Source organism: Bos indicus, chromosome 17 (assembly GCF_029378745.1).
Source record: "Bos indicus isolate NIAB-ARS_2022 breed Sahiwal x Tharparkar chromosome 17, NIAB-ARS_B.indTharparkar_mat_pri_1.0, whole genome shotgun sequence".
In the NCBI taxonomy this organism is placed as follows: Eukaryota; Metazoa; Chordata; class Mammalia; order Artiodactyla; family Bovidae; genus Bos; species Bos indicus.
The window spans coordinates 14,801,853-14,824,430 of record NC_091776.1 but is presented as its reverse complement, the minus strand read 5'-3'; the positions used below and the strand labels follow the sequence as shown (position 1 = coordinate 14,824,430).

At 36.3% G+C, this 22,578-nt stretch overlaps 1 protein-coding gene across 1 annotated transcript in view; it reads left to right on the top strand.

Annotated features, from left to right (window-relative positions):
• Positions 1 to 13,362, top strand: part of USP38 (ubiquitin specific peptidase 38) — a 35,213-nt gene extending 21,851 nt beyond the window's left edge. The window contains exons 8-10 of the mRNA XM_019977545.2: positions 1,894 to 2,000; positions 3,170 to 4,526; positions 9,298 to 13,362. Coding sequence (XP_019833104.2) covers positions 1,894 to 2,000; positions 3,170 to 4,526; positions 9,298 to 9,459 — 1,626 coding nt within the window. The 3' untranslated portion in view covers positions 9,460 to 13,362. The remainder of the gene's footprint in view (positions 1 to 1,893; positions 2,001 to 3,169; positions 4,527 to 9,297) is intronic.
• The last annotated feature ends 9,216 nt before the right edge of the window (positions 13,363 to 22,578 follow it).

Here is a 22,578-nt window from a genome sequence, read left to right as displayed (position 1 = left end):
AGAGAAAATAGATTTAGAATTGATGGAATTGAGTTGTTAGGAATGCTTTGTTTCCTATCTACAAGCTGAGAAATATCTCAAGTATAACTTCTTAAATGGAAGGAATCAAGATTGACATGAGTGATGGCCTGAAATACTCAGAGGATCATTTTACTGTTCTCTACCTGGAGGAAATATGTTCACAAATTTAACACCTCAGGACCAAAGGAGATGAAATCTCCTCCCTGCAACTTCCAAACATTGTTTTCTTGTAAATGGATGTATGTACTTGCTGTATTTACTGTATGCTGTATTTACTGTATGTTATATAGAGTTTGCCCTTGAACATCACAGTCGAACTGCAAAGGTTCACTTACACATGGATTTTTTTCAATAAATATGTACTACAGTACTACATAATCCATGTCTGAGTCCACAGATACAGAACCACAGATATGGTGGGCCTATTGTAAAGTTATACACAAGTTTTTGACTAAGCAGAGGGTCAGCACCCCTAACCCCATGTTGTTCAATGGTCAGCTATATAACATGTATGCATATGGTAGGTGTGTGTGTATCTATGTGTACATGTGTAGAAATAAATACATTATATATACTATATTAACTTAAGTCAGAGCTATTAGGAAAAAGCCTTAGGAGTCTTCCATATTCCCAACAAAAGAACAATTAACAAGAGAACCTAATTAAACTTCTGCCATAGTTGAGACCCTGTCTGACAAGTAGATTAGGTAGGTAGATTTACCCTATATGATTTAAAAGGCTTTTATTCTCATAATTAATAAAGCTATTATGTATTGAGCATTTAAATTAGTCACTTTCACTTTTCACTTTCATGCATTGGAGGAGGAAATGGCAACCCACTCCAGTGTTCTTGCCTGGAGAATCCCAGGGACGGGGGAGCCTGGTGGGCTGCCATCTATGGGGTCACACAGAGTCGGACACAACTGAAGCGACTTAGCAGCAGCAGCAGCTCCTGTGCTAGGTGGTTTACATATATTATCTCTTAATCCTCAAAATCAATCTGTGAGGTAATAAGGTAGTGTCCCCATTTTACAGGTAAAGAAACAGGGCTTACATGACCTGCTTTCATGGCCATGCAAACAAGTGGCAAGACTGGAATATGAATCAAATGATTTCTGAAACCCATTGCAAACAATCCACCAAATTCCTTTTCTTCAAAATGCCATAAACACACCTATTTTGATAGAAATGTTTTCCTTAACTGAGAACCCTGTCATATATACTACAAATACTCAAATTCTAAATTTTCAAGTTATAATCACAACTTTGTAGATGTCTTTTTCAGTTCTTTTTTTGTTGTGGCAAAATCTAGGATTTCAGCCTACCTTGCTCTAAAGTCCACAAGCAATCACTTCACTAAACTGCTCCTATGCTAAAACAAATAAAGTTAGGAAAGTTCCTGACCAGTGTGTTCATATTCCATACATTTATGACATGTGTTCCCAGTCAAAGAAATTTTCACCTAAAATCAGTATGCATGGCTCTTTAGAGTATGTCCCTTATTAATCCAAAATATATATCCACTAACTTTTTTTTTCAGATTTTTTTTAAATTGTGGATTCAAGCACATCAGAGAGATAAGGGCAGAAGCACTGTATTAAGTTAAAGAGACTTGGAGTCTGATAAAAATCCCCTCTGCTACTAGTTTAGCTATATGACCTTGGGCACATCACATACTTTCTCTAGATCTTATTTCTGATCTGCAGAATGAGAAGTTATGACTGAAAGTTACCTAAATGTATTTGTTTGGTCTTTTGTAGTAAAAGTTAAGCCCATGTAATTGTAGTAATCTTTATTAAACATTATATATTAAGATTTAGGTATTTAGCTCATGATGTGAGAATCACTTCTTTGTGTTTTCTTGATCAACAGAGAGAAGCATATGCACCTCGGATATTCTTTGAGGCTTCCAGACCTCCATGGTTTACCCCCAGATCACAACAAGACTGTTCTGAATACCTCAGGTTTCTACTAGACAGGTAAAAAGTATTTCTAGAGCTGTGATCTGAATTAGTTCTTTCTTAACAGATTATTTCTACCGAATATTGTTTTTACCTTTAAAGACATTATTTCTAATGTTAAACTCTAAAATGCCTTGCATTTATTGTATTTTTTTAGGTGTTTTTAATTTAGTTTCTTTTTTAAATTTTCTTACTTTAGCAGTTCTCAAAGTGTAGTACAAGAACCCCTAGGGGTTCCCAAAACACTTTCAGGGGTCTTTCCCTTTCCGACTGCATATCTGTGTATCTGTAGTTAAGGCCAGACTTTCTTCATATGCTTCATCCAAAACAACAGAGCACAATAGACTGAATGCAGAGCAGATACAAGGATCCAGCCTGCCTTCTCTTCAGCCAGATGCTTGAAATATTTGCAAAATGAGCCATTCTTCTCACTAAATTTTTTTGGGTTTAGAAAATATAACTGTTTTTCATTTAAAAATGTTATTTATATTAGCATGTAATGAGTTTATTATTTATTATTATGTAGCACTTTATTACTTTTATTCTCAGTTTTTGAATACAGTAAATATTGATAGATTCAACCACATACATGATAGCTCTCAGGTTCCTCGGTTATTTTTAAGAGCATAAAGGCATTCTGAGATAACAAAATTTAATAACTTCACCTTTAGACCAACTGATAATTAGGTGGGTTTGATAAATTTTATTGTCTTCTTCCCCCTTAGGTAATAAAACCTATTGTTTCCTGGTCTTTGCCTCCTTTCTGGAATGTAAATGACTAGTAAAGTTAGTTGAACCCAACATGTGCAACATGTTCTTCCCATTCAACAAGGATACGTTGAGTAGTTTCTTTGTGCCAGGCTTTCTATGAGATGCCAGGCAGACAAAGATCTATAAGGCAGTTAGTGGGTATATACGGTATAAGTGCTATAAAATAGCAGTATGATGAAAGTGTAGTGAGAATATAGGTCAGGAACAATCCCTGAGTTATCTTCTGATCTACATTCTCGAACTGTTTGATAAAGGGTTATCTGGTTTAAAGGAGGAGAAACTGTATTTTTTAAATAAGCATTATATTTGATAAGAATAATTTGGCTATTTATATAAGCCAAGCCACTCATATTTTTGAGTAGAACTGACATTTAAATGTAAGCCAAGTAGCTATATAATGATATACTCTCCTGCAGGCTCCATGAAGAAGAAAAGATCTTGAAAGTTCAGTCCTCACACAAGTCTTCTGAAAGTCCAGGATGCAGTGAAACTTCTTTACAGGAGGTAGCCAATAAAGCAGCTGTCCTACCAGAGACCCATTGCACAAGTGACGGTGAGAAGACGCTAATTGAAAAAATGTTTGGAGGAAAACTGCGAACTCATATTTGTTGTCTGAACTGCAGGAGTACCTCACAGAAAGTGGAAGCCTTTACAGATCTTTCACTGGCCTTTTGTCCTTCCTCTTCCGTGGAAAACTTGTCTTTTCAAGATCCAGCATCATCACCCAGTACACAAGATGATGGCCTAACACAGGCCAGCGGGCCTGGTCCTTCAAAAGAACCAGGAGTCTGTAACGCGTCAGCAGTTGCCATTGCCTGCGACTCAGCTGTGAATGAAAGAATGGTTGACAGTCCTGATGAGTTCTGCTGTACTGAGGACACTTCTGTCCCTAATGACTCTAGCAAGATGCTTGTTAATAAAGATGTACCTCAGAAACCAGGAGGTGAAACCACACCTTCAGTGACTGACTTATTAAATTATTTTTTGGCTCCAGAGATTCTTACTGGTGACAACCAGTATTATTGTGAAAACTGTGCCTCTCTGCAGAATGCCGAGAAAACTATGCAAATCACAGAGGAACCTGAATACCTTATCCTTACTCTCTTAAGATTTTCATATGATCAGAAGTATCATGTGAGAAGAAAAATACTAGACAATGTGTCACTGCCACTGGTTTTGGAGTTGCCAGTTAAAAGAACTCCTTTCTCTTCATTGTCAGAAAGTTGGTCTCTAGATGTTGACTTCACTGACATTAGTGAGAATCTAGCTAAAAAGTTAAAGCCTTCTGGGACTGAAGAAGCTTGCTCCCCAAAATTGGTGCCCTATCTCTTGAGTTCTGTGGTCGTTCACTCTGGTGTGTCCTCAGAAAGTGGGCATTACTATTCTTATGCCAGAAACGTCACAGGAACAGAGTCCTCCCGCCAGATGTGCCCCCAGCCTGAAACTCTGGCGTTTTCCTCCTCCCGGAATCACTTACTAGGGAGAGAGAGTCCCACCGTAGTGATTGAACAGGACTTGGAAAATAAGGACATGTCAAAAGAATGGTTTTTATTTAATGACAGCCGAGTGACGTTTACTTCATTTCAGTCAGTCCAGAAAATTACGAGTAGGTTTCCCAAGGATACAGCTTATGTACTTTTGTATAAGAGACAGAACAGTACTAATGGTTTAAATGGTAATAATTCAACCACTGGACTCTGGGTAAATGGAGACCCACCTCTACAGAAAGAACTAATGGATGCTATAACAAAAGACAATAAACTATATTTACAGGTAAGTTGGAAATATAGTCATCATTTGTGGAATATATTTAAACAGTTGATAAATGGTTGAATGCTTGCCTTAATTTTGAAATCCACCTTTACACTTCCTAGGAATTTACAAAGTGGTGATTTTGAAATTTGAATCTGGGTTCATATGAAATGGGTTCAACCTTTATAACTAAATTTTCTTACTTGCTAATACTATGAATTAGTTATGGAGAGTCACAATTAGATGCAGTATAGAAGCCCTTCTTTGTTTTCAATTAGAAAAGATCTGATCATTATAAAATCATGCCATTCAGAAATTTAATGTTTAATAAATTTAATAAGAATAAATTCAGAAGTTTAATAAAATGGAAATGTTTTCCTCTTCCTTTTAGTTCCACCTGCCAGGGGAAACAACTGCTAAATTTGTATTTATTTCTTCTTGACCTTTGTACAAATATTTTAAGAACTATTTATTGACAAGTGGTTAAAAGGAGACTAAAAGGCAGAATATGTACACAACAGATGTTTGTATTCTTTAAGGACCTGGTAGTAGAATCAAGGCAATAGTACAACAGTAAAGAAAACTATGGAATAAGGATTTCATATGAGCTGGATTTACTTATAAATATACTTTTCACAAAGATTTTTCTTACTTTAAACTTAATATAGACCTTGCTGAAAGTATTTTTCTTTGAAACCTGCCAACTTGCTATCAACATAAAAGACCAACAGTAAATAGGAGTTAAAACTGTAGGTGTATTACAAACACACCAAATGATTTTATGAGTTTAAATATGTAAGTTTCTAAAAATTTTGTGTTACAGACTCTTAAAAGATTCAGAATAAGAGAAAAAACAGTACTGATTTTTTGGAAAGTTTACTGTATTATGAAATATTCAAATAATGATACATGATACATTTTTAAAGGAGTATGGCAGTGTTCCAGCATTACACAGAAACAATACATTTTGCAGGAAAAAAAAATAAGAAACTCAGAATATTCCTTATTCACTACCAGAAAGGCTTATGATCAAGGTAATAGAATATATTCAACCATGTACTTCTTGCTAGATATCAAATAAGCCATTAGATAGGAATCATCAGGATTCTTGAACATTGGAAAGATGGAGTGAGGGTAAGAAGGTAAGGTTGAAACAGAATTTCTACAATATAAAATATGAAAATAAGGCCCAGTGCAATCTTGACTTTTGAAATATATAAAAACTACTCTCATTTCTATAATTGGAATGCCAAAAACTTACCCCATTACATCCTATTTTACAGTGTTTGTGATGAGCCATTCTTTTCATTATTACTTTATTATCCGTATGCCATTATAAAGAAAAACCATTATGTACTTTGTGAATTCAGTTTCTCGTGCTGTGCAGTTGTTCTAAATTCCATTTTATGTCTCAGATTGTCCAGTTGTCTAATGCAAAAAAGTTATCACTTCATTTTACATTAAAGTTATTACCTGTTTTAAGATATTATTTATTTACCTGTATTAAGACTCTTAGGCTGTTAAAGCTTCATATTAAAGTGCCTTTTTGAACCAAATTACAATAACAAATACCCAACTAGAAATTAATTAGAAACTTAAATATATTTAGACTTTATATTATTTAATTTCAAATACAGTACTATAATGGATAGGTTTTGAATGGTGATGTTTCTCATACTGTAACCAAGTCATTCTGGTGTTTTAAGTTTGTGTTAGGAGCTGTAGTGCTGCTTCTGTTGTGAACGTGTCTTCATAATTGCCTGGCAGTGACAATATGTGGTGAGATTTTATATATAGCAGTTTTCAGCTGTCATTCTTTAGTTTTGAACACGTGGAACATATATGTGTATATTTTTCCTCTCATTTCCAGTGCTGTTTTTACATTCACTCTTGAGTTATAGTTAAAAGTGTGTGCCCATTTCATAGTAAAAATGCTTTGTAATAGATTGCTATGTTTGGGATACAGCTTTGGCTTTAAGAAATGGCATTCTGCCTAATTATAAAATAGTTGTAAAAAACTTACCAAATCTTAGTAAAAGTAAGGCTATGGAGTTAAGTCACAGCTAGATTTACAAGTGTTAGAAAGACTCTTGCTCTTTATAGTATGGGAAGCACTAGTGGTTTTGAAAAACCTAGGCAAAAGAATTCTACCACACAAACTATTTTCTACTCTGTATCATAACCTGACACACAGGAAAGCAGTGCAAACTGTAGATCTTGAAGTATATCTGGGAAAGGGCTTGTTCCTCATATCCTTCTACCCCCAACTTCCATTAGGAGTATCTCCATTCTTTTAGCGACTGGACTACAAACATCATGCTTTCTGTTAGGATCCAGTGTGAGAAAGGATGTGTGAATGGTATCACCTAACCCCATGTGTTCCACCCTAACTGCAGACAATCCTCCCCTTTCTTGTTCAGTTTCTTTTCTTTCTTTGGAGGAGGTGGGAGTTTGTCTGAATATCTTTCTTCATCATACATAAGAGTATATATTGTATCTCATGCATAAGAGTATATATTGTATCTGTGTAGTTTAAAACAAACAAAAAAGCTGGATCAATTTTATGCTTACAGATTTACTTAAATGAGAGATCTAAATATACTGAAAGGTTTTTGTATAGCAACAGTAGCTCCTTTTTGTTACTTGACCAATAGTCAAAGCAACAGTAGCTCCTTTTTGTTACTTGACCAATAGTCCACTATTGAAATAAGAATTAATTTTAATACTTTATATAAATTGGGTAAAATTACTTATAAATTTGTGAATTTACCTAATATTCTCATCTATATTCAAAGAAATAAAATGAAATGTTTCCCCTACTTTTATCCATAGTTGAAGCTTATCTTCTGAAAACAGAATATCATATGCTTTCCTCCATTAGCCATGTATTATATAAATAACTACAAAAGTAAAAATGAAATCTTACTTCCTTGAGAAGCCCTATATCTTAAAGTATAATATAATATAGGTTTCAGATGTCTCAGAAGCAATGGGGTTACTCAGTTTTGTATTGTGTAGGTTCTTCAACATAGTTTCTGGTGGGAAATCACTGTTTAAGAGAGTCTAGGCAAGATCTTCTTGAATAGAACTTCTTGAACTCTGCCTTGCATATTTACTCAGTTTATTTATTTCATTAGGGACCATGATCTGTATCCTAAACCAAATATTGTTTCTTAGATACAGAGCCATATTTTCATTGCTTGTTTAGATAGCTTAATATATTATAGAGCCAGAATGGAGTATTTCTGTTTTTATTTTTGTGTCTATTTCTGATATCTGTATGGCAGCTTTTATTTTTTTATCTGTCAAACATATGTAATCTTACTCTAACTTTACAAATTGAAGAATAAATTAATATAATCCCTGAGAAATATCGTGTGGTTAGACATGATACAGAGGAGCCAACAGTTATAAATGTTGTAACTGATAGAGTTAATGGAAGAATTGTTTCTGAGAAATATCCTGTAAATTAAGTTTTAAAAGCCTTTCTAAGGGCCTATCAGAGACTGGTTAATTAAGCCATTCTGCTATAAGGATTTCTTATCTATGATCACATTCAGCCATAAAATATGTGGTTGTTGATCATTTTGTGTATTGGGAATCGCACAGCAGTCATGTATGCTTACTGAGAAACCAGGGTGTCCATAATATAGAGAGATGTCAAGGTATGCCTGAGGTTTTTCCTCCATGATAAAACTCAGGCATCTCATGGAGAGGGTAGAACAGTCAACTAAGAAAATTTAGCTAGAAATTGAACATTACATTGCCAGGCGGAGCAAACTAATTGGACTTGTAGTTGAAAAGCTGGAAATAGTACAGTTTTTAATATTAATGTTGATGGCACTGTGAGAGTCCTTCAGGATGAGTATACCTAATCATTTAAGGGTTATGCTGTTACCAGTGGCTTTTACACCTTGTTGACACTAATGACCTCATTTGACAGTTGCGGACTCTTTCCCAGAAAATGGACCTATGCCAGAATATTTTGCCTATTCTTCCTTGGAGTTTGTGTCAGTTTTAGAATCCAGTTCAACACCTTGCCAAATGAATTTGCAATTTACAAATAAATGTTTATTCATATTTGTTCCTTTCATGGCTGAGTACCTAACAGTGTTCTAGTTTGAGATCATGAATATTTACTGAGCACTTAATATGTGTCTGGCACAGAGATGAATATGAGTCCTTATAAAAGTTCTAATAATCTGGTAGGGGATGGTTTTAAGTAATACTGTAAGAATACAGGCTCCATTTTCTTTAGCAGTGTTTTTGAGATCTGTTATTTACTGAGAAATATTCTGAGGAAAGGGCAGGAAAACATTGAGCCCTCTTTCATTATTTATACCTTTTACTGTAATCACCCACTTCCAAAACAGCCCCACTTGACGGAAAGTAGATAATCCATTGTCATAACCTTTGAATTTTGTGTTCTGTGTATTAGGAAAGAAATCCATTCTTGTATTTGTTGATGAGCTTTGCAAGAACTGTGATGTTTCTGTAGAGAAATCTGAAGACTGTGGGGCTTCAGTTAAAGTGGGGTATTGACAGAGGATGGCCTTTAGGATCTATCATTCTCTAAAATTACACCAGGATTTTGCTCTCTCTCTTGTTTGCTCCATCTGTGATTATGTACTTTAGTACGATTTGATAAGGATTAGTGTAATCAGTATTTTTAAAGTTACTGAGATTTGAAGGATACTTAAGGATTAAAGCAACTGAAAAATATTTTTATAGATGATATACCCATCCACGGTAGTTAGAGTTTTAATGTCATAAAAACTATTTTAAATTTCAGGAACAAGAGTTGAATGCTCGAGCCCGGGCCCTACAAGCTGCATCTGCATCCTGTTCTTTTCGGCCCAATGGATTTGATGACAACGATCCACCCGGAAGCTGTGGACCAACTGGTGGTGGGGGTGGAGGCGGATTTAATACAGTTGGAAGACTCGTATTTTGATGCTGAGAGAGTCCAAAATGCACTGGTCACAAAACATCCAATACCATGACTGTTAAAATGTCAGACTGTAACAAATATCATATCTATCTTTTATTTTTCTTTTCATTAGACCCTTATACTTTAAGAAAACACACTCAGTGCTTGTTTTATTTTCTTGACAATAACATTTATTAACAAAATGCATCATGGGAAAAAAAAATCTACCTCTTAAAACTCCATTTGCTTTTATGGTTAGACACGCTTGACCAAAAATTTTCAGAGGAAAATATGTACCTGGTCCCTAATGAAGCTGCATTAAATTTAGTTAGAGGCATTTAAATGGTCCTTGCTCAGTTTTACCGAACAGAAAATAGATTTCACTTAGCATCCTTTATAAAAGAATTGTGTGTTGGAGGTGAAGGAAATATTGTTTAAAAAGAAAGCAAATATTTTATTCCCTTTGTAGTTACCCCATTATTAAATTCAAGTCTTTGAGAATACTAGCGATGATACAGTCTCTTATGAAGGCAATAACATAAACTTTATCAAGCTGTAGTACTTTTCAGGTTTGTTCAGTGCTGTCTTCAGCATCACTGTCTCTGCATTTCGAGTAAAAATGTTTTAAAAAAGGATTATTTATACATATGTGCTGAATTTGATCTTAAGAAAGGTGCATGATCCTGTAGGAGTCACATTTTTACCTTAAGAATTGCTAACTTTGTAGTATTTCTAATTGAGGATTTTAAAAATTCTATTTCAGGGAGTATATCTTCTGTGTGTTTTGAAGGAGGTGAGTTCTGTATGTGCCTTGCAGTACTGTAATTCAAAAATAAGAATCTTTGGCTGCAGAAAAGGTTTTCTAAAATGAAATGTTAGGAAGTAATTTTTTGTGCTAACATTAAAATTATAACTTTTGAAAGGTATTAGATTTTCCTGAAGTAAAATCTGATGGTTCTAAATCAAAAAGTGTGGTAGTTTGTTTTTAACTCTTAAGAATTCAGAGGAAATGAACTAGATCGAGTAAAAAAATTTTTTTTGATTTTTTTACTTAATCCTCAGAATATTAAACATTGATCATATATTTTCAGAGTTGTACATTTGGGCTTTTTTTTTTTTTTTTTTTTTTGAGTCATATGTTTTGCACAGTTATATCTGTTTCACAGTTTCAGATAAAATGTCAAAATGTCAGCCCCTACCTTCCCACATTTTCTTTGCTGGGAAACTGGAAACAAGTCACTTCTAGGTCTTGATTATACAGTATTCAGGATCCCAGTTGTCTCCATTCCTAAAAGTTTTAACTTACCCATCGTGTACATAGCTCCGAAGATTGGTCATATATTTATTTTTAAAACATTTCACGGAAAGAATGTTCTTTGTTGATTTGGGATTTATCTTTTTCCCAAGCTTTTAATGTCAGTGGTTAAAAACAGATATCCTCATCTTCATTCTACTACTTCCCATTCCTAACCTGTTTCTGGTCATCAGGAAGATTAGAAAAACTGATTGGATTAGTTAAAAACTGGAAGTTCTTTACAGAATTGAGATTTCTCTTCCCTACAAATCACTGAAACCAGAAGGAATTTTATCAAGTTTCTTTCCTATGGACTTCCTGTTGTTCTAATAGTGAATGTCTAAGTTATGTGTTCAGTTATCCACTGGCTAGAAAATGATTTATAGTCAGACTGTATCAATCGGCATCTATTGAAACTGGTAAAGTCATTTAATACTTGGTGGGTTGATATTGGATTCAACTGCTTCTACTAGGAACTTGCATAAAGACAATTAAACCTACATAAAGTTTTATCTTTGAATAGCAAGCCATTCAAGGATTTTTATGTTTCAAGGTAATTGAATATTCAGAATGATAACAAAGATGAAATTCTAGTTATGTAATATACTGAGCATGGGGACTTCCTTGGTAGTCTAGTGACTCTGTGCTTCCAATTCAGGGGCATGGGTTTGATCCCTGGTTAGGGAATTAGAATCCTAGGTGCTGTGTGGTGTGGCACAAGAAAAAAAAAAAACATACTACTGAGCATATTTAGATTAACTTCATACCATTACCAAAAACTGGAAGTTAAAGATTTCCTTTTAAAATTACAACTATAGTAATAGTTATTTGGAAGCAACCTAAATGTCCATCAACAGATGAATGAATAAAAGAAAATGTGGTTATTTATATGTAGTGGAATATTACTCAGCCATAGGAAAGAAATACTGCCATTTGGAGCAACGTGGATAGACCTAGAGTTTATCATACTAAGTGAAAGAAGCCAGAGAAAGACAAATATCATGTGATGTAACTTATATGTGGAATCTAAAAGAAAATATGCAAATGAACTTATTTATAAAACAGAAAGAAACTCACAGACATAGAAAACAAGCTTATGGTAAACACAGTAGAACAGTGAGGGATAAATTAGGAGTTTGGGAGTAACACACACACACTACTGTGTGTGTAAAATAGATAATCAACAGGGACCTACTGTACAGCATAAAGAACTGTACTCAGTATTTTATAATAACATATTGGAAAAGAATCTGAAGAGATTATGTGTATATGTATACCTACACACACACACATATCTAACTAGTTAACTATAAGTGGATCACTTTGCTGTAATCTAAAGCACTGTAAATCAACTATACTTCAATTTAAAAAATAAATTTAAAAACAAAAAAGATAATAACCGCCCCCCCCAAAAAAACCCAATGAATCTTAAAAAAGAAGTCTAATAAAAGAAAAAAGAAGTCTAAAAGGCTCTTCTATGTGTGTGTGTGTATATATATATGCATTTACCAAACTGTCATATCATCATAATGTTAGCCTTATTTTTTGTTTTACTAATTTTCTTATAGAGTCCTTTTTGGAAGTGAATGAAACTCAAAATGAATGAAGGATTTTTAAAAAACAAGGATTCAAAGTAAACAGTTCTTTAAAAATAAAACTCATAAAAACCTCAGGTTTTCTGTGTAAAAAGAAATTCTGTTATATAAATAGTTTTAAAGAAATGAAATAAAGATTTTATTCAACAAATCAACTATCTGGGTTTTACAAAATCAAAAGGATTTGTTATGTAAAACCTTTAGCCCCAGTGTTACATAACCAGTGTGGATTTAACTTTAAAAATAGACTCTAAGAAGTCAGCCAAGTGTGTAGCCAACTCTCATCACCAGTGTCAGTTATGGCCTGCAGTTGTTTTTCTCTTAATAAATCTCATGTCTTCAAGTTTTGCTTTGTGTGCTAGACACACACACACCTTGATTTCAGAGAGATGAAAAGGTTAGCCTTCCCTGGGTAGATCAGTGGCTTTCAACCATGCAAAATGTTAGAATCACTTGGAAAGTTTTTAAAAAATATTACCAAGCCTGGCCCTGCCCCAGACCTATTAAATTACATGGCGACTGGGTATCAGTATTTTTTGAAGTTCCTCACGTGATTTAAATGTACAGCCTTTGCTGAGAACTTCTGGGCTAGAAAAGGAATTGTTTTCTCTGGGACTTTTATCCAAGGATAGTAACATGTAGAGTGATTAAGAAAGATTAAAACTATAGTAATATTAATTATTTGGAAGCAGCGTAAGCGTCAACCAGATAAAAAGATGATGTGGTGGATACTGATAGATGTTTATGCCTTTTGAACTTACACCAGCCCTGTAAGTGAGTTCTTACCTTTGCCCTCCCTTACTCTTACATGGATAAAGAAAGTAAAGACTCAGATTAAGGAACTTGCTCAAAGCTATGCAGCTAAAAAATCAGAAATTGAGATTTTTCAAAGTCATAACTGAGATTTTAATCCATGTCTTCAGAACTCCAAAGTCAGTGCTCCAAAAGAGGGACGGTAACAAGTAGGAGAAAAACATGAGCAAAAGAAGGAAGCAAATTACATATGAATAAAGGTTTGCAGTGAACTATGAAATCGAATTTCTATAATCTGTATCGTTTATTCTTTTGCACTCCAAACACCATTAAAAAAAAAAAAAAAAGTGAGACCCACTCTTGAAACCTGTAGGTAGTAATCCCAACAGTTGAGAAATATGGTTCTGAGCGAACTCATGTGCTACCCCTGTTTAACTACACTTATTTTACTAGCCTTATCTCTTCCAATCTTCCCTTTCTGTCCTCCCATGTCATTTAGACTGTGCGTCAAACCCTGGTCTCCTGCATTTCAGGCAGATTCTTGACCATCTGAGCCATCAGGGAAGCCCAGTTCTTACTCAGACATCATATACTTGCCATCTCTAGGCTTTTCCACATGCAAGTAACAGTAAGCACATCATTCCCCTGACCCCACTTTCCCTCCCTGCTTTCATTTGACTAATTCCTGCTCATCTGTCAATATGCTCAAGTCTTCTCATACCAACCTCCCTAACTGACTAGTCTCCCGTTTTATCCTGGTTGTCTTGTGCTTCTCATTGAAAATACCATAGCTTAGTAATGGAGTAAATTAAAGACTGATCCTTCAAAGCAGACGTCCCCAACCTCCGGGATCTAATACCCGATGATCTGAGGTGGAGCTGATGTAATAATGATGGAAATCAGTGAACAATAAATGTACTTGAATCATCCCTAAACCATCCCCCCATCCCTGGTCTGTGGAAAACTTGTCTTCCACAAAACCAGTCCCTGGTGCCAAAAGTTTGGGGACTGCTGCTTTACAACAACAAAGATTCAAAGCAGGTCTTAACACAAGCAGGCTGTTTTAGTTAGCATAAAATTCACCTTAACTCGTGTATAAGCCAGAAAGACTTCTCTGTATCTCAATATGTGAAATTTTCTTGTATCATTTCCCTGTTACAATCATAAGATGTCCTTTCCAGTCTCCTATTCTTGCTGTGAAAGACCCTGCACCCCAGTAAGTCATGTTACAGGAGCATATAACTGTAGTCCAGGTACAAACAATTCCCCAAAGACCCTATTTTTCTGTAAGTCAATAGGTTGATGTTTATATTTAACTCTTAATAAACACTTAAATTTTGGGGGGAAAAAAAAAAGCAGACCTTGAAAGGATCAAACTCACGTGTAAGTAACTACACGCAGAACAAAGTCCAGCACTCTTTAAAGGAACACAACAAGCCGAGCATTTAAGAAAGTAAAATTCACAATGTTGAGGATCTGATAAAAAATTATCAGTCATTCAAAGAAAACTATGGCTTATACCCCCCAAAAAAAACACAAAAAACCAATCAATAGAAACAGGCTCAAATTATGGAAAGGAAGGAACTGACAAACGTGAACCTTAAAAGAATGTGAAGAAAAATGAACAAAATGAATAAAGAAATGGAAAATCCAAGAAGCTCAACAAACCCTCAGCAGAATAAATATAAAAGAAGCTACACCCAATCACATAATAATCAAGTTTCTTAACAATGATAAAGAGAAACTCTTAAAAGCAGCTGGAGAAAGAGAACACGTTACATATAGAATCAAGTTTAGCACATATACAGCCCTCAAGCCGTATCTATTCTGCCTCATGGATTTTCATAAATAAAATCCTGTTGGAATACTGACACACCTATTTGTTTACCCATCATCATAGTGGTTTTTATGCGACAGTGGCAGAACTGAGTAGTTGTGACACAGACTATTTAGCAGTGAATGACAAAAAATATTTACTAAAGTACTTTACAGAAAAAGTTTGTGACCCCCAACATAGAAAAACAGAAGGAATACCGCAGTCATCTCACTAGAAAATATGCAAGCCGAAAGGCAGTGGAATGACATCCAAAAAGTGCAGAAGAAAAAACTACCTAGTGAATATTTGCTGTGGCTTCCCTCGTGGCTCAGTCGGTAAAGAGTCTGCAGTGTGGGAGGCCTGGGTTAAATCCCTGGGTCAGTAAGATCCCCAGAGAAGGAAATGGCAACCCACTCCAGTATTCTTGCCTGGGAAATCCCATGGACAGAGGAGCCTGGTGGGCTGCAAAGAGCCCATGGGGTCACAGAGTCCGACACAACTGAGTCACTATCACTTCACTTCACCAGTGAAAATGTCATTCAAAACAAAGGTGAGATAGACGTTTTTAGACAGAAGTTGAGAATTCTTGAGTGTTTGCTCTATGTGATATGTTAAAGAAAATTCTTTAGGCTGAAAGAAAATGATACTAGATGGAAAATTGGGTCTACACAAATAAATAGAGGGCTGGAAATAGATTTGGCACAGTTGATTCAATATCCAAGAAAGGAGGGACAGCTTTGGAAAGCTCCAGTCTGACACTGTGCTCTTGAGCAGCAATTTGATTGACCACCTGCTGTATCCACCATGCATCCAGCACACCAGACAGGCAGACGAGACTCCCTTCCAGGAAAAGAAGTGTGAACATGGACTAAAGCAGAGTTTGGCAAACTACAGCCTATGAGCCAGCCACCTGTTTATGTAGAAAATCCAAAATAATGAATGCTTAACTTACCTATAAAATTTAAAAATTAATAAGTGAATTCAGTTAGTCACCTGAATATAAAGCCAATATATCAAATTCAAGTGCATATATAAAGAACAAGTATCAGAATATAGAAATGAATAATGATACATACAATAATATGTTTATATAGTGTGTAATATTATATATATAAAATAATATAACAAAAATAATATGAGGCTTCCTTCATAGCTCAGTCAGTAAAGAATCTGCCTGCAATGCAGGAGACCTGGGTTTGATTGCTGGGTTGGGCTGATCCCCTAGAGAAGGAAATGGCAACCCACTCTAGTATTCTCTCCTGGAAAATCCCATGGACTGAGGAGCCTGGCAGGCTACAGACCATGGGATTGCAAGAGTCAGACACAACTTAGCAACTAAACCACCACCACCACATACAATAATATTTTAAAAATCAGTTTTTTTAATATTACACAGAATACTATAAAACATTACCTAAGAAATTAAAGAAGACCTAAACAATTTGGAGAAAGCAATGGCACCCCACTCCAGCACTCTTGCCTAGAAAATCCCATGGATGGAGGAGCCTGGTGGGCTGCAGTCCATGGGGTCGCTAAGAGTTGGACACGACTGAGCGACTTCCTTTTCAATTTTCACTTTCATGCATTGGAGAAGGAAATGGCAACCCACTCCAGTGTTCTTGCCTGAAGAATCCCAGGGACAGAGGAGCCTGGTGGGCTGCCGTCTATGGGGTCGCACAGAGTCGGACACAACTGAAGCGACTTAGCAGCAGCAGCAAACAATTCATGGCTTGGAAAACTAAAAATTATGAACACCTATTTTCCCCTACACTGACGTATATAAACAGTGCATCCCCAATCTTGGAATTTTTATTTCTGTTAATTGAGAAGCTGATTCTAAAATGGAAATGAAAAAAATACAAAATTTGTCAAGACTCTCTTGGAAATGAATAAAATAAGATGACTTTCTTTATAGAATAACAAAGTTTATTATAAAGCTAATTAAGACATGGGCTTATTAGTCTGTTCAGAAGAGAGACTCAAGAAATAGACCCATATTTATGCACACACAATTTATGACAAAAGGAAGATGATCATGTATCCTAGTTTGCCTGAGGCTGTTCCCAGAATATAGAATTTTTAGGCTGAAACCAAGAAACTCTCAGGAAAACTGGGATAAGCTAGTCACCATAGACAAAGGTGGGCAGGTGCTTTAGAGCAGTGAGGAAAGAATGGGCTTTTCAATAAATTATAGTGGGGCAATTGGATAATCATATAAACTAAAAGAAACAGCCTTTACCTCACACTATGTACAAAAATATATTTCAGATGTATGGTAAATCTAAACAAAAGCAAAATAAAAGTTTTTTTTAATTACTTAGAAAAATATCTTCAAAACCTAAGAATATGAAAAAGATTTCTTAAATAGGACCCAAAAAGCCCTTGTCATGAAGAAAAGCAATGATAAAATGCATAACATAAAATGAAAAACTTCTGATCCTCAAAGACACCATTCAGGATGAAAAAGCCATGGAGTGGAAAATATTTGCAACTCACAAGTGAATATATAAAATAACTACAAATTAAAAAAAAAAAAAAAAGAAGATGATTCATAGAAAATGGGAAAGAGAGAAGCAGGCACTTCAAAAGAAAACAAGTTTCTAATAAACATACAGAAAGACACCTTATTAATCATCAGAAAATGTAAATGAAAGCACAATGGTACACCATTTATTATTCATAAAATGAATAAACTTTGACAGATTGAAAAATACTGATGAGAATGTAGAATGTAAAATTTCACGCTTAACAGGAGTGTGGATTGATAAAACCATTTTGGAAAACCGGCATTATCTTTGAAAACTGGACCTGTGCATACGGCTACAAAAATGTGTTCACAATACACATTTGCAAAGATCTTATGTGTTATTCAGGACTTCCCTGGTGGCCCAGACGGTAAAGCATCTGTCTACAATGCGGGAGACCCGGGTTCAATCCCTGGGTTGGGAAGATCCTCTGGAGAAGGAAATGGCAATCCACTCCATTATTATTGCCTAGAAAATTCATAACAGCATAAAACTTGAAATAATCTAAGTGTTTATGAAGAGTAGAATAGATCAGCTGTGGTATATCATATATTAGATTCCTGTACAGCAGTGAAAATAAATGAACTCCAATTAACATTACAACATGGATGATTTCCACAAGCATAATTTAAGGAGAGCAAATTATTTCTGTAAAACAGGCAGTCTGTGGATGTAAGAAGTATGGATGTTTCCTACACCACCACCAGCCCCCACCGTGTGTGGTCAGGCTTCTGGACTGTAGCCCACCAGTTTGTCCTGTCCATTGCATTTTCCAGGCAAGAATACTGGAGTGGGTAGCAATTCCCTTCTCCAGGGGATCTTCCCAACACAAGAATCAAACCCATGTCTCTGGTTCTCCTGCACTGGCAGGCAGATTCTTTATCACTAGCACCCAATGAACAGAGGAGCCTGGCAGGCTACGGTCCTTGGGGTTTCAAAGAATCAGAGATGACTTAGCAACTAAACAACAAGAGATCTGAGTCAGTCCCATTGTCTCTGCATGGCCAAGCAAACACTTGTATGGCTGTTACGGTGGGAGAAAGGGAGAACTGATCACAGAGAATCATGAATGGGGACTTCCATGGTATAATTCTGTTTTACCTATTACTCATTTATCAGCTTTGTTCACTTTATGATAACATATCTACTGTATACTTATAATTTTGTGCTTTTCTGTATGTCTTTTATCAGTTCAGTCACTCAGTCATGTCCAACTCTTTGCAACCCCATGGACTGCAGCATGCCAGGCCTCCCTATCGCCAACTCCCAGAGTTTACTCAAACTCGTGTCCACTGAGTCCGTGATTCCATCCAACTATTTCATCCTCTGTCGTCCCCTTCGCCTCCTGCCTTCAATCTTTCCCAGCACCAGGGTCTTTTCAAATGAGTCAGTTCTTTGCATCAGGTGGCCAAACTATTGGAGTTTCAGCTTCAGCATCAGTCCTTCCAGTGAATATTCAGGACTGATTTCCTTTAGGATGGACTGGTTGGATCTCCTTTCAGTCCAAGGGACTCTTAAGAGTCTTCTCCAACACCACAGTTCAAAATCAATTCTTTGGCACTCAGCTTTCTTTATAATCCAACTCTCACATCCATACAGGACCACTGGAAAAACCATAGCTTTGACTAGATGGACCTTTGTTGGCAAAGTAATGTCTCTGCTTTTTAACATGTTGTCTAAGTTGGTCAAAGCTTTTCTTCCAAGGAGCAAGCATTTTTTAATTTCATGGCTGCAGTCACCGTCTGCAGTGATCTTGGAGCCCAAAAAAATAAAGCTTGTCACTGTTTCCACTGTTTCCCCATCTATTTCCCATGAAGTGATGGGACCAGATGCCATGATCTTCGTTTTGAGAATGTTGAGTTTTAAGCCAACTTTTTCACTCTCCTCTTTCACTTTCATCGAGAGGCTTCTTAGTTCCTCTTCACTTTCTGCCATAAGGGTGGTGTCATCTGCATATCTGAGGTTATTGATATTTCTCCTGGCAATCTTGATTCCAGCTTGTGCTTCTTCTAGCCCAGCATTTCTTATGATGTACTCTGCATGTAAGTTAAATAAGCAGGGTGACAATATACAGCCTTGACGTACTCCTTTTCCTATTTGGAACCAGTCTGTTGTTCCATGTCCAGTTCTAACTGTTGCTTCCTGACATGCATACAGGTTTCTCAAGAGGCAGGTCAGGTGGTCTGGTATTCCCATCTGTTTCAGAACTTTCCACAGTTTATTGTGATCCACACAGTCAAAGGCTTTGGCATTGTCAATAAAGCAGCTGCTGCTGCTGCTAAGTCGCTTCAGTCGTGTCCGACTCTGTGCGGCCCCATAGACAGCAGCCCACCAGGCTCCCCCGTCCCTGGGATTCTCCAGGCAAGAACACCGGAGCGGGTTGCCATTTCCTTCTCCGATGCATGAAAGTGAAAAGTGAAAGGGAAGTCGCTCAGTCATGTCCGACTCTTAGCAACCCCACGGACTACAGCCTACTGGGCTCCTCCCTCCATGGGATTTTCCAGGCAAGAGTACTGGAGTGGGGTGCCATTGCCTTCTCCCAATAAAGCAGAAGTAGATGTTTTTCTGGAACTCTCCTGCTTTTTCGATAATCTAGTGGATGTTGGCAATTTGATCTCTGGTTCCTCTGCCTTTTCTAAAACCAGCTTGAACATCAGGAAGTTCACAGTTCACGTACTGCTGAAGCCTGGCTTGGAGAATTTTGAGCATTACTTTGCTAGCATGTGAGATGAGTGCAATTGTGCGGTAGTTTGAACATTCTTTGGCATTGCTTTTCTTTGGGATTGGAATGAACACTAACCTTTTCCAGTCCTGTGACCACTGCTGAGTTTTCCAAATTTGCTGGCATATTGAGTGCAGCACTTTCACAGCATCATCTTTCAGGATTTGAAAGAGCTCAACTGGAATTCCATCACGTCCACTAGGTTTGTTCGTAGTGATGCTTCCTAAGGCCCACTTGACTTCACATTCCAGGATGTCTGGCTCTAAGTGAGTGATCACACCATCATGATTATCTGGGTCGTGAAGATCTTTTTTGTATAGTTCTTCTCTGTATTCTTGCCACCTCTTCTTAGTATCTTCTGCTTATGTTAGGTCCATATCATTTCTGTCCTTTATTGAGCCCATCTTTGCATGAAAGGTTCCTTTGGTATCTCTAATTTTCTTGAAGAGATCTCTAGTCTTTCCCATTCTATTGTTTTCCTCTATTTCTTTGCATTGGCTTTGTCTTTTATACGTCAAAAAAAAAAAAAAGAAACAAATTCATGTTAACAGTTTTTTGAGACTGATCTAGCAGAGTATAAGATTAAAGGCCAGAAAGCAGTTAAGAAGCTACTGCAAGGGCCCCAATGATGGATGATGGACTTACACTAAGAGTTGGAGAAAACTGGAGAGGATGAAAATGAAGGGTTTGCATCTAAATTTAGCATCTATTTTCAATTAAATTACAATGTCAGTCCCTCAGGTATACTAACCATATTTGCATGGTCAGTTGCCTCATTTAAGTGGTCAGTGGCCACCATAACGAACAGTACAACCTGAAAAATAGTGATCATTTTACAATTTTATGCTTCCTTCCCATCCTAACTACCTATCATCTAGAAATCCTTATAAAAAATTAAATACATGTCTATTCTCTTTGAAATAAATGAAAATATTTAAGAAACAATTTTTAGGTATCCATCTTCCTGGAAGTTTCAGGCTCAATTCTATGCCTAGAGAATGGACCATGTGTGACTTCTGAAAGGGGAACTTGTAACAATATTAAAGACTTCCTTATTATTAAGGCAACAGAGCCATAGACTTATTTTAATTGCTGCTCCTGTTGACCACTTATTAACCAGTCTGTCCACGGCTATGAGAAAGGAAATAGCTCATAATGTTTACTTGCCCTTTTAGAATATCTTTTTATTTTTTTCAAGTTTATTTTTACTTCTTGGGTTTGGGGTTATAGTCTGTCCTTTACTTCCCAGCACTGACCTTAGTTTCTTTAAACAGACAACAACAGGCGTGAGTATTTTTCAGGATGTCTGCCCTGTGGTATGTGACCTTGATACCAAAATCCCAATATTCCAGTAGAGAGCACTGGTGCCATTCAGTTTCTCCAGGATCATCTATACTTGGCTAGTTCTAAGCACACGGTTACAAATACTATCCTCGCTGTATTTTTGACAGTTTATATTTCCCGAGAACATCATCATTTTCAGGTGTGAAAGACAGGCTTGACCTTAACCTGGTTCTGTCTGGAGCAGTTTGTTCTCAAACATGGTCCAGAGTTAATGAGGAAAATATTTAAATCTAGGTTCAAAACATGGAAAAGTAATTTTCTGTTGTAACTGACGGTACACTTCTGTATGTTTCTGCTGAATAATTTCTTTCCTTGGATAATTTTCACCTTCTCAGTTTTCAGTAATCGCAGAAGCAATTGCATAATCAAATTAACCAGTGGTCATAGAGAAGTTTATTACTTTTCTCACCCATGGCTAAAATGAATACAAAATAAGAAGTAAAATAATAACAAAACAATAATACAAAACTTGCCCCTCAATCTCCCCTGCCCTCCCCTATATCTCAACAACATAGTGTTAGAGAAAACATTCCAAGCTAAACTAAGAATCTTGCTTTGGGACATGACTGCCCAGAATATTCTATTGTGTCTTCAGCCAGGGCACTGGCTGCCAGTATAAACAGGTCAGCAATCGTCTGGAACAGTTCTTGAATTTTCCACTATCCTTTGTTGGAACATCATGGGTAGACACAAGTATACAAAGAGCTAGGTTTGTGTTAAATACTAGAGACAAAATAATAGATTGGCTGCCATTTGGCAAATAACTTCTCTTCCCAGATTGACTATTGACTCAGAATAAGTGCCTTAAACAATCCACATCTCTATTTTCTAGGCAATGCAGTGTCAGTTAACACCACCTAGTACACTGGGGACTTGGTTTTGAAGAACAATGAGAGCAATAGTGTGTTTTACAAAGAGGATCTTCATTAAGAAAAATGTATGATCAAAGTTTGCAGGACTTCATGGATAACCCCAAGCCTCACACTAGTCAATTATTTTACTCTCTCCATAGAAATTTAAGAGAGCTGCTAACAAGGAGCTGTTTGACTATTCCCCTTTGAAGAGTAATTTTACTTTTCATACTTGAAATAAAT